The 15,506-nt window shown below is 48.1% G+C and overlaps 1 protein-coding gene across 2 annotated transcripts in view; it reads left to right on the top strand.

Annotated features, from left to right (window-relative positions):
- Nucleotides 1-15,506, top strand: part of xgb (x globin) — a 126,446-nt gene that overhangs the window by 28,048 nt on the left and 82,892 nt on the right. For both annotated transcript variants that reach the window (XM_063063588.1, XM_063063587.1), the window contains exon 2: nt 5,549-5,656. In XM_063063588.1, coding sequence (XP_062919658.1) covers nt 5,549-5,656 — 108 coding nt within the window. The remainder of the gene's footprint in view (nt 1-5,548; nt 5,657-15,506) is intronic.

The raw sequence follows: 15,506 nt of genomic DNA, 5'->3' as shown, positions 1-15,506 counted from the left end.
AGTGCTGGAAAGACAAACTGTCTACCCAGGAGATGCCTACCAGCCTCAAAAGCATTACTCTGGCTCTCTGCATTGGCAAGCGTCTTACGTAACGAGCCTCCAGGTCATTGCCAGTGCCTGTAGAAGCTGCGGTGTTTAATGTCTGTTCTCCCTTGTTTTGTGGCCCCACTTGGTTTGCTATTTTGCGATTTATTATTAGAGGTATCATTCACCACAAAATTGAATATATAAAAGTAAATACATGTGAGTGTGAGTGGGTGTGTCATAGTCATAGTCATACTTTATTAATCCTGGGGGAAATTGGTTTTCGTTACAGTTGCTCCATAAATAATAAACAGTAATAGAACCATAAATAGTTAAATAGTAATATGTAAATTATGCCAGTAAATTATGAAATAAGTCCAGGACCAGCCTATTGGCTCAGGATGTCTGACCCTCCAAGGGAGGAGTTGTAAAGTTTGATGGCCACAGGCAGGAATAACTTCCTATGACGCTCTGTGCTGCATCTCGGTGGAATGAGTCTCTGGCTGAATGTACTCCTGTGCCCACCCAGTACATTATGTAGTGGATGGGAGACCTTGTCCAAGATGGCATGCAACTTAGCATCCTCTTTTCAGACACCACTGTCAGAGAGTCCAGTTCCATCCCCACAACATCACTGGCCTTACGGATGAGTTTGTTGATTCTGTTGGTGTCTGCTACCCTCAGCCTGCTGCCCCAGCACACAACAGCAAACATGATAGCACTGGCCACCACAGACTCGTAGAACATCCTTAGCATTGGTGTGTGTGTGTGTGTGTGTGTGTCTGTGTGTGAGTGAGTGTGTGTGTGTGTGTCTGTGTGTGAGTGAGTGTGTGTGTGTGTGTGTGTGAGTGAGTGTGTGTGTGTGTGTGTGTGTGTGTGTGTGTGTCTGTGTGTGAGTGAGTGTGTGTGTGTGTGTGTGTGTGTGTGTGTGTGTTGTGTTTGTGTGTATTTTTGTGTAGAGCTCTAAGCAGTGTTCCCACTAAGCTGCATGGGTGTGGCCACATAGTAACTGAAATGCTTCCATGCACAGAGCCTTTGTTGCCACACAGTTGGAATTTTCCTTTATATAACGCTAACAATAATTTTGAAATTAGGATATAGAAACAGTGCTATGAACAGTGTATACAATGTTCAGCAGGTCATCCATTAAAAAAGGACAGCTACAAGAAAGCCTGAGAGGCGTCAAAGCCAGTGTGCTCCACCGGGGGCAGTTTTACATGCTGTCCAGGCCGGCGTTAGTCTTGCCCTCCCAGTATGAGCTTGGCAGAAGACAAGCTGTATTGTGGTGGACTGCAGGTTTCAGTGACATTAATGGACTCAGGGCTGTAAGCCACACTGTCACCTGTTTAGAGGCATTGGAGCCAGTGATGTCCACTGGGGACAGTGTGGCATGGCATCCAGGCTCGAGTCAGTGCTGCCCCCAGTGTTCACCTGGCAGAAGGCAAGCTGTTTTGGAGTCTACTGCAGATTTCTGTGGCATTCATGGACTCAGGGTCTGGACTGTTTTTATTTGCGTGACTCTACTTTACTGATATCTTCCATGTGCTTTCTATTTTGTATGTGCTATGTGGGCTTTGTGCTGCGTGTGACTGTCGGTACTGTGTTTTGCAACTTGGCCCTGGAGTAACATTTGACTGCATTCATGGGTATTCATGTATGGTTGAATGACAATTAAACTTGAACTTGAATAATGTCACAGAATATGATGTTGTGTCATTCAGACCACTCAATGAAGAAAAATGGCTGTCAAGACATTTTGCTTCAATGAGGAATTACGAAGTTTTGATCCAGTATTGCAAAGAGCAAGTTAATGAATGTAACAATCCAATCAGCAGCCAATGCCTGAAGATTTTGACCAATCCACAATATTGAATGCATTAACGATCCTTAAAGCTGCTGTAGAGATCTGGCATCTCTTTGTAAATTTCATCAGAAAAGCTGTTTGAATACAATTGAAGTACTACGGTATGCATAAGCAAAAATGAACAAGTTCCAGTCACAATATCCTGGTGATACCCTTTATTGGAAAGAAAAAATGAAAGATCTGCTTGCATCTGTAAGTTCTGATGTCATACTGTGTACATTATTTGATTTACTCAACGTGTGTGTAATCACTTGGATAATAGATTTCCTGACGATGAGTTCAAAATTCAGAAGAACATTTATTATCAAAGTATGTATACATTATACAACCTTGAGATTCATCCCCTTACAGGCAGCCACAAAGAAACCCAAAAGAACCCAATAAAAAAGAGCTCAAACACCCAGAAAGCCAAAGTGCAGAACTGAGGGAACATCATGGAGCAGCAAGCAGAACTGGCCCAGTCCTGATGCTGACCCCCTGCCTTTTCAATCTGGCCTGGCATTTAAATCGTCCAAACATCGGGTTGTTCCTCGCTCTATGACCCGGGTCCTGTGGGTTTGATATGCTCTGGGCCCGACAGAGGTTTTGGTCTGTATCCGAACTTTCAAAGTCAGTCCTACATTTAGAGTGATCAAACCATGGGTCCTTCCTTACTCTCTGGTTTTGGTGGACGGACCTCAACTCTGCCTCGCCTCCGCTCGCCTCGCACTTGCCCACTTCGACCCTCAATTCTGCCTCGCCTCGCACTCGCTCACTTCGACCCTCAACTCTGCCTTGCCTCCGATCACCTCGCACTCGCTCACTTCGACCCTCAACTCTGCCTCACCTCGCACTCGCTCACTTCGACCCTCAACTCTGCCTCGCCTCACTCTCGCTCACTTCGACCCTCAATTCTGCCTCGCCTCGCACTCGCTCACTTCGACCCTCAACTCTGCCTTGCCTCGCACTCACTCACTTCGACCCTCAACTCTGCCTTGCCTCCGATCACCTCGCAATCACTCACTTTGACCCTCTACTCTGCCTTGCCTGCACTCACCTCTCCATTGTTTGCGGTGATCATTTACCAGAAAAAGTGTCATTAATAAAATATTCAGTTGTAGACTTTGTTTTACTTGCTGCCAATAAGCAGTCGCTGGGTTTCACCAACACCAACTTAAATCAGAGTTGAGAGACGAGCAAGCTTTTGACTGCATTGCTTTGCAAACGTAAGCAATTTTGTCCGTGAGTGGAAAATAAGCCAATGTTCGGACACTGCTGGAGTGGACTTGGAAGCGATTTGATGCAGCAGGGCTGAGGTGAGATGACTAGGTGGCAACAGTGGGGCCTGAGCCCAAGGGTGAGGAAGGACCTGAGGTTTCATCGATTTAAGCATTGAGCCAAATTGGAAAGGTGCGACATGGGCCTACTTGAGGTGGCGGGTCTGGGCCTGACAGCCTGTCGACGCGGCAGTGCCTGGGTCTGAAAGCAAGGATCAACCAGAAGCTTGGACAATTTAAGCATTGGTCAGATTGAAAAGGTCAGGGTATCGGGGCCAGAGGTGAGGGACAGGCCGGATCAACTCACTGCTTGGCGAGATTTACTTGTCTCTGAACTGAACTGAGGATGTGGCCTGCAAATGATGGGATCCTGAATCAGCAGCAGTAATCGTGGCCGTGGAATCACTTCTGTGAGCTTCAGTTCCAAATGTTATTTGCTCACTTTAATTGTTTATGCAACTTGTTTTTTCTCTGCATAGTAGGTGATTGATGGTCTTTTGTTTGATGGGTTCTTTGGTGTTTCTTTGTTTCGTGGCAGGCCGTAAGGAGACAAATCTCAAGGTTGTACAGGTGTCCCCCGCTTTTCGAACGTTCCCTTTACAAAACCTCACTGTTACGAAAGACCTACATTAGTACCCTGTTTTCGCTTTCAGAAGATGTTTTCACTGTTACGAAAAAAAAGCAGCGCGCAATAAAAGATTCAGCGCGTGAAAAAATCAGTGCGTGATAAAAGGCAGCGCGCACCCCAAGCAGGCGCTCTCCCCAGATTCGGAGCTGCATTCTCGCTGGCATTGTTTAAACACGTGCCTGTGAGCAGCCGTTTGCAAGATGAGTTCTAAGGTATCGGAAAAGCCTGAAAGAGCTCGTAAGGGTGTTACACTTAGCGTAAAACTAGACATAATTAAGTGTTTTGATCGTGGTGAACGAAGTAAGGACAAAGTGAGTTTGGCTTGTGGAAGTTGACGAACATGATGTTGAAGAGGTTTTGGCATCTCATGGTCAAGAACTGACAGATGAAGAGCTGATGCAATTGGAAGAAAAAAGGATAACAATCGAAACCGAATGAGTAATAATAAAGTACGACTTTAATTTTGAAAGGGTACGTAGGTTTAGGAGATATTTGCAAGATGGTTTGAGTCCTTACAAAGAACTGTGTGATAGAAAAATGCGTGAGGCTCAGCAGTCAAGCAAGCCTTCCACGTCAACCACAGCAGACGACGAACCTCGACCTTCAACATCGAGGCGGGCAGAGATAGAAGATGAGCCGCCTGCTCTAATGGAAACAGATGATGATGAGATGACACACCAGTGTCCCACCACCCCAAGCCCCAGGCCATAGACAGATACTGTACCGATTCGCGGAGAATGCAACGGTAGCCGGGAGGCACGCAGCACATCTTTAAGAAAAAAACCGAAATAAACATGCTAATTAATTAGGTGCCGCCGACACCCAGATCAGAGGCGACGCAATTGGAAATCGACACTGATCTGGGCCGACAATTACGTGTCGGACAGCACCTAATTAATTAGCATGTTTATTTTGGCTTTTTTCTCAAAGATGTGCTGGATGCTTCCCGGCTACCGCTGCATTTCTGCATGCTTCGCAGCAATGTATCGCTCGGTGGCCTGGAGGGTGGGGGCCACTGCACCATCCCAACCTGTGACGACTCAGCCTAACACACCATCATCAGTGTACTCTGCGCTGACTTCCCGATTCCCGTAAGTGATACTACACTGTACATACATTATTTCTACTTTATATAGGCTGTGTATTTTTACGTGTTATCTGGTATGATTTGGCAGCTTCATAGCTTAAAGTCACTGGAGAGTGCTTGCGCCATGTTTTTGCCAACAGCGCTTGCGTGAGATTTTCTGCCAATGGCGCTTGCGTGAGATTTTCGCTACGGAGAACAGTTCAGTAATGATTGTGGAAAAGTATTTTCACTTTATATAGGCTATGTATTTATCATATCATACCTGCTTTTACTATATGTTACTATTATTTTAGGTTTTATGTGTTACTTGGCGTGATTTGGAAGGTTATTTTTGGGTCTGCGAATGCTCACAAAATTTTCCCATATAAATAAATGGTAATCGCTTCTTTGCTTTACGACATTTCGGCTTACAAACCGTTTCATAGGAACGCTCTACCTTCGGATGGCGGGGGAAACCTGTATATAGCATACATATTTCAATAATAAATGTACTTTGGGTCTGCACCAGACTGGTTGACCTTAGGATGTTCATATTCATGGGACATTTTCTGCAATACAGGGGGAGTCTGGGAGGAAATCACAGCTCTCCCAGCTGCAGGGCACTGCCAAGGGTATCTCTGCATCTGTGCAGCGTGTGGCGCTTGGGGCTAAGTGTGGCAAGAATTCTAAACTTCACTACCCTCTTGCAGGCTGTTTGAGACTCACCCCGAGTGTAAGGACGTCTTCTTCCTCTTCCGCGATATCGAAGACCTGCAGCAGCTGAGGATGAGCAAGGAGCTACAGTCACATGGACTCCGGTGAGTGCGGCCTGCAGTGACCTGACTTAGCTGTCGAAAAGCATTGTCTGCGGCCCAAAACCACCATCCACAGCCTGAAACCATCTTTCACAGCCCAAAACCACCGTCAACAGGCCGAAACCAGCGTCCACAAACCAAAACCACCGTCCACAGCCCAAAACCATCTTTCACAGCCCAAAACCACCATCCACAAACCAAAACCACTGTCCACAGGCCGAAACCAGCGTCCACAGCCTGAAACCATTTTTCACAGCCCAAAACCACCGTCCACAGGCCGAAACCAGCGTCCACAAACCAAAACCACCGTCCACAGCCCGAAACCATCTTTCACAGCCCAAAACCACCATCCACAAACCAAAACCACCGTCCACAGGCCGAAACCAGCGTCCACAGCCTGAAACCATTTTTCACAGCCCAAAACCACCGTCCACAGGCCGAAACCAGCGTCCACAAACCAAAACCACCGTCCACAGCCTGAAACCATCTTTCACAGCCCAAAACCACCATCCACAGGCTGAAACCAGCGTCCACAAACCAAAACCACCGTCCACAGCCCGAAACCATCTTTCACAGCCCAAAACCACCATCCACAAACCAAAACCAGCGTCCACAGCCTGAAACCATCTTTCATAGCCCAAAACCACCGTCCACAGGCCGAAACCAGCGTCCACAAACCAAAACCACCGTCCACAGCCCGAAACCATCTTTCACAGCCCAAAACCACCATCCACAAACCAAGACCACTGTCCACAGCCCGAAACCATCTTTCACAGCCCAAAATCACCGTCCACAGCCTGAAACCATCTTTCACAGCCGAAAACCACTGTCCACAGGCCGAAACCAGCGTCCACAAACCAAAACCACTGTCCACAGCCCAAAACCATCTTTCACAGCCCAAAACCATCGTCCACAGGCCGACACCATCTTTCACAGCCCAAAACCACCGTCCACAGGCTGAAACCAGCGTCCACAAACCAAAACCACCGTCCACAGCCCGAAACCACCGTCCACAGCCCAAAACCACCGTCCACAGCCCAAAACCATCTTTCACAGCCCAAAATCACCATCCACAGCCTGAAACCATCTTTCACAGCCCAAAACCACCGTCCACAGCCTGAAACCATCTTTCACAACCCAAAACCACCGTCCCAGGCCGAAACCATCTTTCACAGCCCAAAATCACCGTCCACAGGCCGAAACCATCTTTCACAGCCAAAAACCACCGTCCACAGGCCGAAACCAGTGTCCACAAACCAAAACCAGCGTCCACAGCCCAAAACCACCGTCCACAGCCCGAAACCAGCGTCCACAACCCGAAACCAGCGTCCACCTCCCGAAACCAGCGTCCACCTCCCGAAACCATCTTTCACAGCCCGAAACCAGCGTCCACAAACCAAAATCACCATCCACAAACCAAAACCACTGTCCACAGCCCGAAACCAGCGTCCACAGCCCGAAACCAGCGTCCACCTCCCGAAACCAGCGTCCACCTCCCAAAACCATCTTTCACAGCCCGAAACCAACGTCCACAAACCAAAATCACCATCCACAAACCAAAACCACTGTCCACAGCCTGAAACCACCGTCCACAAACCAAAACCACCGTCCACAAACCAAAACCACTGTCCATACCCTGAAATCAGTGTCTACAGTCCGAACCCACTGACCGCAGCCCGAAGCCACCGTCCACAGCCTGAAACACTATCCACAACCTGATAGCACCATCCACGTCCCGAAAACAACATCCATTGTCAGAAACCACTGTCTGCAGCTCAGGGGGCTGGGAAACTGTCTGGTTGTTCATGGGCATGTTGAAACTATTAAGCAAACATTTCCTTCCACTTGCTACTGGTTGTAGGACAAGGTGTGGTTTGGCTATAAGGCATAGGTGTTAGGGTGCAGGACAGGTGTGCTTGAGGTGTAGGCTGAGTGATGGCTGGGGTTTTGGATAAGACCATAAGTATTGCCTGCCATTTGCCTTTCCATTTGCCGCTCCGTGTCAAGATAACTGTTGCCTGCCGCCTGTCTCCTGTTTGCTGTTCAGCTCCGGCAACGCCCTGTGTCAAGGAAAGTTTTGCCTGCCTCCTGATTTTCCGTTCACCCTCCTGTTTGCCAGTTCAGCTCCTGTCACGCTCACGCCCTTGTCTGCATCCTAACTCTATCGCTGTGCCAGTGTCCTACGTTTGGGTTTGCATGTTCTATACAACACTTCATCAGCATCCTTTGTGCCCTCTCCTATTTCATCACATCCCTTCTAAGATAAGGGGCCCAAAACTGCTCACAATACTCCAAGAGAGGCCTCACTGGTGCTTCACAAAGTATCAAGATTACATCCTTGCTTTTATATTCTAGTCCTCTTGAAATGAATCCCAACATCACACTTGCCTTCCTCAGCACAGACTCAACCTGCAAATTAATTTTTAGGGAATCCTGCACGAGGACTCCCGAGTCCCTTTGTGTCTCGGTCTTTTATATTTTCTCACCAAAGTCCATGACTGTACACTTCCCAACACTGTATTCCATCTGCCATTTCTTTGCCCATTCTTCTAATTCGCCTAATCCTTCTGTAGCCTCTCTACTTCCTCAAAACTACCTATCAGCCCCCCCCCACCCACAGGTATCTTCATATCATCTGCAAACTTTGCAACAAAGCCATCAATTCCATCATCCAAATCATTGACATATAACGTAAAAAGAATCGGTCCCAACACAGTATTGTGTGCAGTTTTGGTCCCCTAATCTGAGGAAAGACATCCTTGCCATAGAGGGAGTACAAAGAAGGTTCACCAGATTGATTCCTGGGATGGCAGGACTTTCAAATGATGAAAGACTGGATCGACTAGGCTTATACTATCTGGAATTTAAAAGATTGAGGGGGGATCTTATTGAAAAGTATAAAATTCTAAAGGGATTGGACAGGCTAGATGTAGGAAGATTGCTCTTGATGTTGGGGAAGTCCAGAACGAGGGGTCACAGTTTGAGGCTAAAGGGGAAGCCTTTTAGGACTGAGATGGGGAAAAACTTCTTCACACAGAGAGTGGTGAATCTGTGGAATTCTCTGCCACAGGAAATAGTTGAGGCCAGTTCATTGGCTATATTTAAGAGGGAGTTAGATATGGCCCTTGTGGCTAAAGGGATCAGGAGGTATGGAGGGAAGGCTGGTACAGGGTTCTGAGTTGGATGATCAGCTATGATCATACTGAATGGCGGTGCAGGCTCGAAGGGCCAAATGGCCTACTCCTGCACCTATTTTCTATGTTTCTATGTGTCTAGACCCCTGTGTAACACCACTAGTCACTGGTAGCCAACCAGAAAAAGCTCCCTTTATTCCCACTCTTTGCCTCCTGTCAGTCAGCCACTGCTTTATCCGTGCTAGAATCTTTCCTGTAATACCATGGACTCAGCTTGTTAAGTAGCTTGTTGCACCTTGTCAAAGGCCTTTTGAAAATCCAAGTACACAACATCAACTGACTCTCTTTTATCTATCCTGCTTGATATTTCTTCAATGAATTCCAACAGATTTGTCAGGCAAGATTTCCATTGAGGAAACCATGCTGACGATGGCCTATTTTATCATGTGCCTCCAAGAACCCTGAGACCTCATCCTTAATAATCAACTCCAACATCTTCAACTGAGGTCAGACTATAGTTCCCTTTCTTCTGCCCCAATCTCTTCTTGAAGAGTGGAGTGACATTTGCAATTTTCCAGTCTTCCAGAACCATTCCAGAATCTAATGATACTTGAAAGATCATTACTAATGCCTCCATAATCTCTTCAGCAAACTCTTTCAGAACCCCGGGGTGTACAGTGAAGACTGATGCAAAATACTTATTCAGTTCATCCACCATCTGGTCTAGATGACTTATCTACCTTCAGACCTCTCAGTTTCCCAATAACTTCTCCCTAGTTATGGTAACCTCACACACTTCATGACCCCAACACCTGGAACTGCTGGTGTCTTCCACAGTGGAGAATGATGCAAAATGCTTATTCAGTTTATCCACCATTTTGTTGTCCCCCATTACTAACTCTTCAGCATCATTTTCCAGTGGTCCAATATCCACTCTCACCTCTCTTTTACCATTTATATATCTGAAGAAACTTTTGGTATCCTCTTTAATAATATTGACTAGCTTACTTTCGTATTCCATCTTTACCTTCTTAATTACTTTTTTAGTTGCCTTCTGTTGGTTTTTAAAACCTTCCCAATCCTTTAGCTTCTCACAAATTTTTGCTCTATTATATGCCTTCTCTTTGGCTTTTATGTTGGCTTTGACTTCTCCTGTTAGCCACGGTTGTGTCATCTTTCCTCCTTCCTCTTTGGGATATATACATCCTGTGCCTTCCAAATTGCTTCCAGAAATTCCAGCCATTGTTGCTCTGCTGTCATCCCTGCCAGTGTTCTTTTCCAATCAATTCTGGCCAACTCCTCTCCTATGCCTCTGTAATTCCCTTTACTCCACTGTAATACTTACACCCCTGACTTTAGCTTCTCCTTCTCATATTTCAAGGTGAATTCAATCATATTACAGTGGAGTAAAGGGAATTACAGAAGGAATTTCTCCTAAGGGTTCCTTTACCTTAAGCTCTCTAATCAATTCTGGTTCATTGCACAACATCCAGTCTAGAATAGCAGATCCTCTTGTGGGCTCAACCACGAGTTGCACTGAAAAGCCATCTCGTAGGCACTCTAGAAACTCCCCCTCCTGGAATCAAGCACTAACCTGATTTTCTCAATCTACAAATGTACTTGCATATTGAAATCCCCCGTGACAACTGCAACATTGCCCTTTTGGCATGCATTTTCTATCTCCTGTTGTAATTTGTTATTTATTGGCCACGTTCTTACTACTGTTTGGGGATCTGTATACAACTCCCATCAGGGTCTTTTTACCCTTGTGATTGCTTAGTTCTATCCGCAATGATTCAACATATTCCAACCTTATGTCACCTCTTTCTAATGATTTGATTTTGTTTTTTTACCAACAGAGCAACGCCACCCCTCTGCCTTCCTGCCTGTCCTTTCAATACAATGTGTAACCTTGGACATTAAGCGCCTAGCTATATTCTTCTTTCAGCCATGATTCAGTGATGCCTACAACATCATACCCGCAAAACCACAACAGTGCTGCAAGTTCATCTACCTTATTCCATATACTGCACGCATTCAGATACAACACCTTCAGTCCTGTATTCATCTTCTTCAATTTTGTTCACCTTTTATGTTGCAACTCATCCTGGTGACTGCAATTTTGATCTACCAACAGCCTCTACTCATTACACATTGCCTCCATTCGTAAACCAGCTCCCTCATCTTCAGCACTATCATCTGCCTTTCCTACGATACTTCTTGTGTTGAAATATACGCAGCCCAGGACACTAGTCACACCGCTCAGCCTTTTGATTCCGAACCTTGTCTGAAGTCTACCAACATCTGCATCCGGAACCTGTCCACTAACTGTTCTGGTACTCTGCTTCCCATCCCCCTGCAACTCTAGGATGGGGATGGTTGGGTTGGGGGACAGTTTGTTGGCTGAGGTGTAGGATGAGGTGGTTGCCTGTAAGATCAGGATCATTAAATGATGGTATGGATGTGGTTGGGGTGTAGAACAGGGTGGATTAGACATAGGACAGCTGAGTGTTAGGATCTTGGACAAGTGGTGTATGGGGTGTAGAACAATTAGCAATTAGACTGTAAGAAATGGTGAATGGGGTATAGGGCAGCTGTGGTTACACTGTAATGCAGATGAGGCCAGACTGAAGGACAGGTGTGGTTAGACTGTAGGACCAGGTGGATGTGGTGTAGGAAAGCTGTGGTTAGAATATGGGGTGCAGGACAGGTTTTTGTTAGACTGTAGGACAGATGTGGCTGGGGTGTAAAACAGGTGTGGTTAGACTGTAGGACAGATCAGGATAGACTTTCGGACAGGTGTGATTAACCTGTGGGACAGTTGTGGTTAGAGTACAGCACAGTGTGGTTGGGGTGTAGGACAGATGTAGTTAGAGTGTAGGACAGATGTAGTTAGGGTGTAGGACAGATGTAGTTAGGGAGTAGAACAGGTGTTGTTGGGGTGTAGGACAGATGAAGTTAGAGTGTAGGACAGTTGTAGTTATGGTGTAGGACAGTTGTAGTTAAGGAGAACAGGTGTGGTTGGGGTATAGTACAGTTGAAGTTGGGCTGTAGGCCAGGTGTGTTTGGGATGTGGGTTGCAGTGAATCAGGTGTAGGACAGGTGGAGTTAGAGTGTATGACAGCTGTTAGGCTGTAGGACAGGGTGCATGGTGTGTAGGAAAGTTATAGTTAGGACAGGAGCAGTTAGACTGCAGGATAAGTTGGATGGGATGTAGGACAGCTGTGGTAAGACTGCAGTGCAGGGTGTATGGGGTATAGGACAGGCATGGTTAGACTGTGGGACAGGTGTGGTTGGGGTGTGGATAGCAGTGAAACGGGTGGAAGACAGATGCTGGTTAGAATATACGACAGGTGCTGGTTAGAATATACACACGTTTTGGGTGAAGGTCAGGTGTGGTTTGAGTGAAGGACAGGTGTGGTTGGGGTGTAGGACAGGTGGTAGTTGGAATTTAGGAAACGTGGTGGATGAGGTATAGAACAGTTTGCCGTTATACTGTAGGACAGGTCAGGTTTGGTTAGACTGTAGGATAGGAGTGTTTGGGTGTATTGAAGTGCAGTTATACTGTAGAACTGGTGGTGAATGGCATGTGATTAGACTGTGAGAGTGAGTCAATGGGTGTAAGACAGGTGCAGTTAGACTGTAGGATAGGCTGGATGGGATGTAGGCCAGGTGTGGTGCAGGACAGGTGGTGGTCAGAAAGCACAACCTATCGAATATTGAAAGGTCTGGCTCGAGTGGATGTTTTCTATAGTGAGAGAGTCTAGGACCAGAGGACATAGCCTCAGAATAGAAGGACGTCCCTTTAGAACAGAGGTGAGGAGGAAAAATCTCTATCCAGAGGGTGGTGGGTCTGTGGAATTCGTCGCCACACACAGCTGTGCAGGCCAAGTTACTGGCTGTATTTAAAATGGAAATTGGTAGGCTCTAGATTAGTCAGGGTGTAGCAGCGTGCTACGCACAGTGCTAAAATAACCACATGTAGTCGGTGATTTGGGGTTGCCATGGAAGAGATTTATTCAAACTTCGCGGCCTGCTTTAAAGCCTTCCCATTCCCGCCCTCCCTGGGGCGGGACTGCTGTGGGGAATGCATATTCCCAGACCCTTTCCGCGAGCGGGATTTTCTCCCTGCTGGTGAAGATGGCCTGGTGCTCTTTTTGGGGCCGGCCCTCTGCCTGCGCGCGCTGTTTCGTGAGCCGGTTCGTGTGTGCCAGAAAGTGGGTCGCCACATAATCCCCCGCCCCCAGAACCGGCGATACCTCCCCCAGTGTCCACAGTCTGGATCAGCCTCTGTTTGGGAGGTCTGCCCCTGCACCGCCGTGCCTGAGCCTGGACCGGCTGCGCCAAGTCCACATGGGCCGGTTTGAGTCGGTCCACCGTGAAAACCTCCTCTCTCCTGTTACATACCCCGTAACTGGGTTGCCAAACCAGCAGAAGTGGATCACTCAGTTGGAGTCTGGAGTACTAGAACTAAGAAAGTTTTATTAAAGAAACAAGCAACACAGTAATCGAAAGGATAATAAATGCAACAGTTCAGCGATGATAAACACACATGTGCACAGAATTAAGATAACAGCATCAATCAAGCTCTATCGTTGTCTAGGGGTAAATGACCAAATTTCAAAGTGACTCAAAGTTCAGTCCAGTTTAGTAGTTCAGTTCGCAGTAATCGTTGCCATGGCGATGGACAACGTGGGGGAAGAGGGAGATAGAACAGGAACAACTGATCATTCAGACACGGCTTCACTCACAGACCGGCGATATGGCTCACAAGCAGCTTTTGGGCAGGTCCTTGGTGATGTCACCTGAGGTCACCGACTGTGACCCCTCCTCCAGATGCGGTCGATCCTCTGCAGTGAACCCGGCACCCAGGCAAGGGCGGACACACACCAGGTTCCCGCTGATCGTACCTTTCCACCCTGGCCGTTGTCTGGTACTTTCCACCGACTCGTGAGAGGCGTCCGGCTTCCAGGGTCTCGTTACCTCGGGTGGCGTGTGTCCTGCCTTAGCGAACCTGTCCCTTTTTATCCCCCTGCTGGGGCATCGCCTGTCCACCACTTCAAACAGTTCAGGGTTCAAAGGGGGAGCCGCTCCAGACAGCTCTCTTTCCCGTCCCTTCATTACACATCTCCAGACGCTGCTCCATTGTTCCTTATTTCTCCTTCCCCTGAGGGCAGGTGGCAGACCACTTGCTGATGTCACTGATGCTAACCCAGGCCAGCCAATATCTTAATTTTATGTGTATTCTCGTCACACTCCCCCCAATGTCCAGCACGAACATGGACCCGTTGTTCCTTTTTTTTTACAAAATTCTTTATTACAAATGTCGGCGCTATACAATATTTACAAACCCAGTGACTAACATATTTACTACACTACAAACAGACAATACATCTTAAACCAATATATTGCCATCCTCATCAATGATGGCATCTACACCCCGCGGAGCCCAACGGTCCCGGAACACCTCTACGGTCGCCGTGGACTGTGCGTATTCCTTTTCAATGTTCACCCGGGCACGAACATACCCCCTAAACATAGCCAGGCAGTCCGCCCGGGGAGAACCTCCTGCCACCCTTTTCCAGGAGCCACGGATGGCAATTTTCGCCAGCCCCAGGAGCAAGTTGACAAGGACATCCTCATCCCTCTGTGCCCCCCTCCTTACTGGATGACCATATATAAATAGGGTGGGACTGAAATGCAACCAGAAGGCGAGAAGCAGCCCACGCAAAAACGCGAAAAGGGGCTGCAGCCTCACACACTCCACGTACATGTGGTACACGGTCTCCTCCAGCCCGCAGAAGTGACACGCGGCTGGGAGATCCGTGTACAGACTGAAGAACTTATTGCAGGGCACCGCTTTATGCAGCACCCTCCAGCCGAGATCCCCAAGGTGCATGGGGAGGACTCCCTTGTAAAGGGACTTCCATTGGGGACCCCCCTCACCTCCAGGTGGAAAGACCGACCGCCATGGCGTGTTGGGACGGTGGACAAAGGCTAGAAAGTGGAGGGTGTGGAGCAGCAGCCCATAAAGGTACCTCCTGCCTGCATCCCTGAATGGGATTGTGGGTGTCGATGAAAGACGGCTCAAGTTGTGTGGATTCGTCTCTCGGGTAAGGCTGCGGGGCCTGGGCCCGACGAGCAGCTCAGCTTGAGTCGATCCACACACCTGAGCCGCACCGACATCCGCTGAGGCAGGGCAAGGGTCGGCCAGGACCCCGCCCTCTGCCAGAGGAGGGGATTCCCGGCCTGAGGCAACCATGTTCCAGACTCTCAGTAGGTCCTGATAGAAGCCGGGCAGCCTCTGCAAAGCAGCACGGCTGACGCCTGCCGGTGGTAGCTGCATATCTTCGTGAAGGCAGCAGCCCCTCCGGAGGAAGAAAGACGCCAACACGTGCCACCTGGGAGGGCGCTCGGCGTACAGGAATCTCTGCAGAGTCCTGAGGCGGAGAGTCGCCAGTCGTGTGCGTACACACACCAGCGACTGTCCGCCCTCTCCTACTGGGAGACTCAGAACCGCTGCAGAGACCCAGTGTTTCCTGTTTCCCCAGAAGAAGTCCACCAGCTTCCTCTGCATTCTCGCAACAAAAGGGGCAGGGGGGGCCAAGGTGACCATCCAGTACCACAACATGGAGGCCACCAGCTGGTTTATGACCACCACCCTGCCTCGATAGGAAAGCACCCTGAGAAGGCCTGACCAGCGCCCTAGCCGGGCCATG

Source organism: Mobula hypostoma, chromosome 12 (genome assembly GCF_963921235.1).
Source record: "Mobula hypostoma chromosome 12, sMobHyp1.1, whole genome shotgun sequence".
In the NCBI taxonomy this organism is placed as follows: Eukaryota; Metazoa; Chordata; class Chondrichthyes; order Myliobatiformes; family Myliobatidae; genus Mobula; species Mobula hypostoma.
The sequence above is the reverse complement of the archived record's forward strand: the minus strand, read 5'-3'. Positions and strand labels throughout refer to the sequence as shown.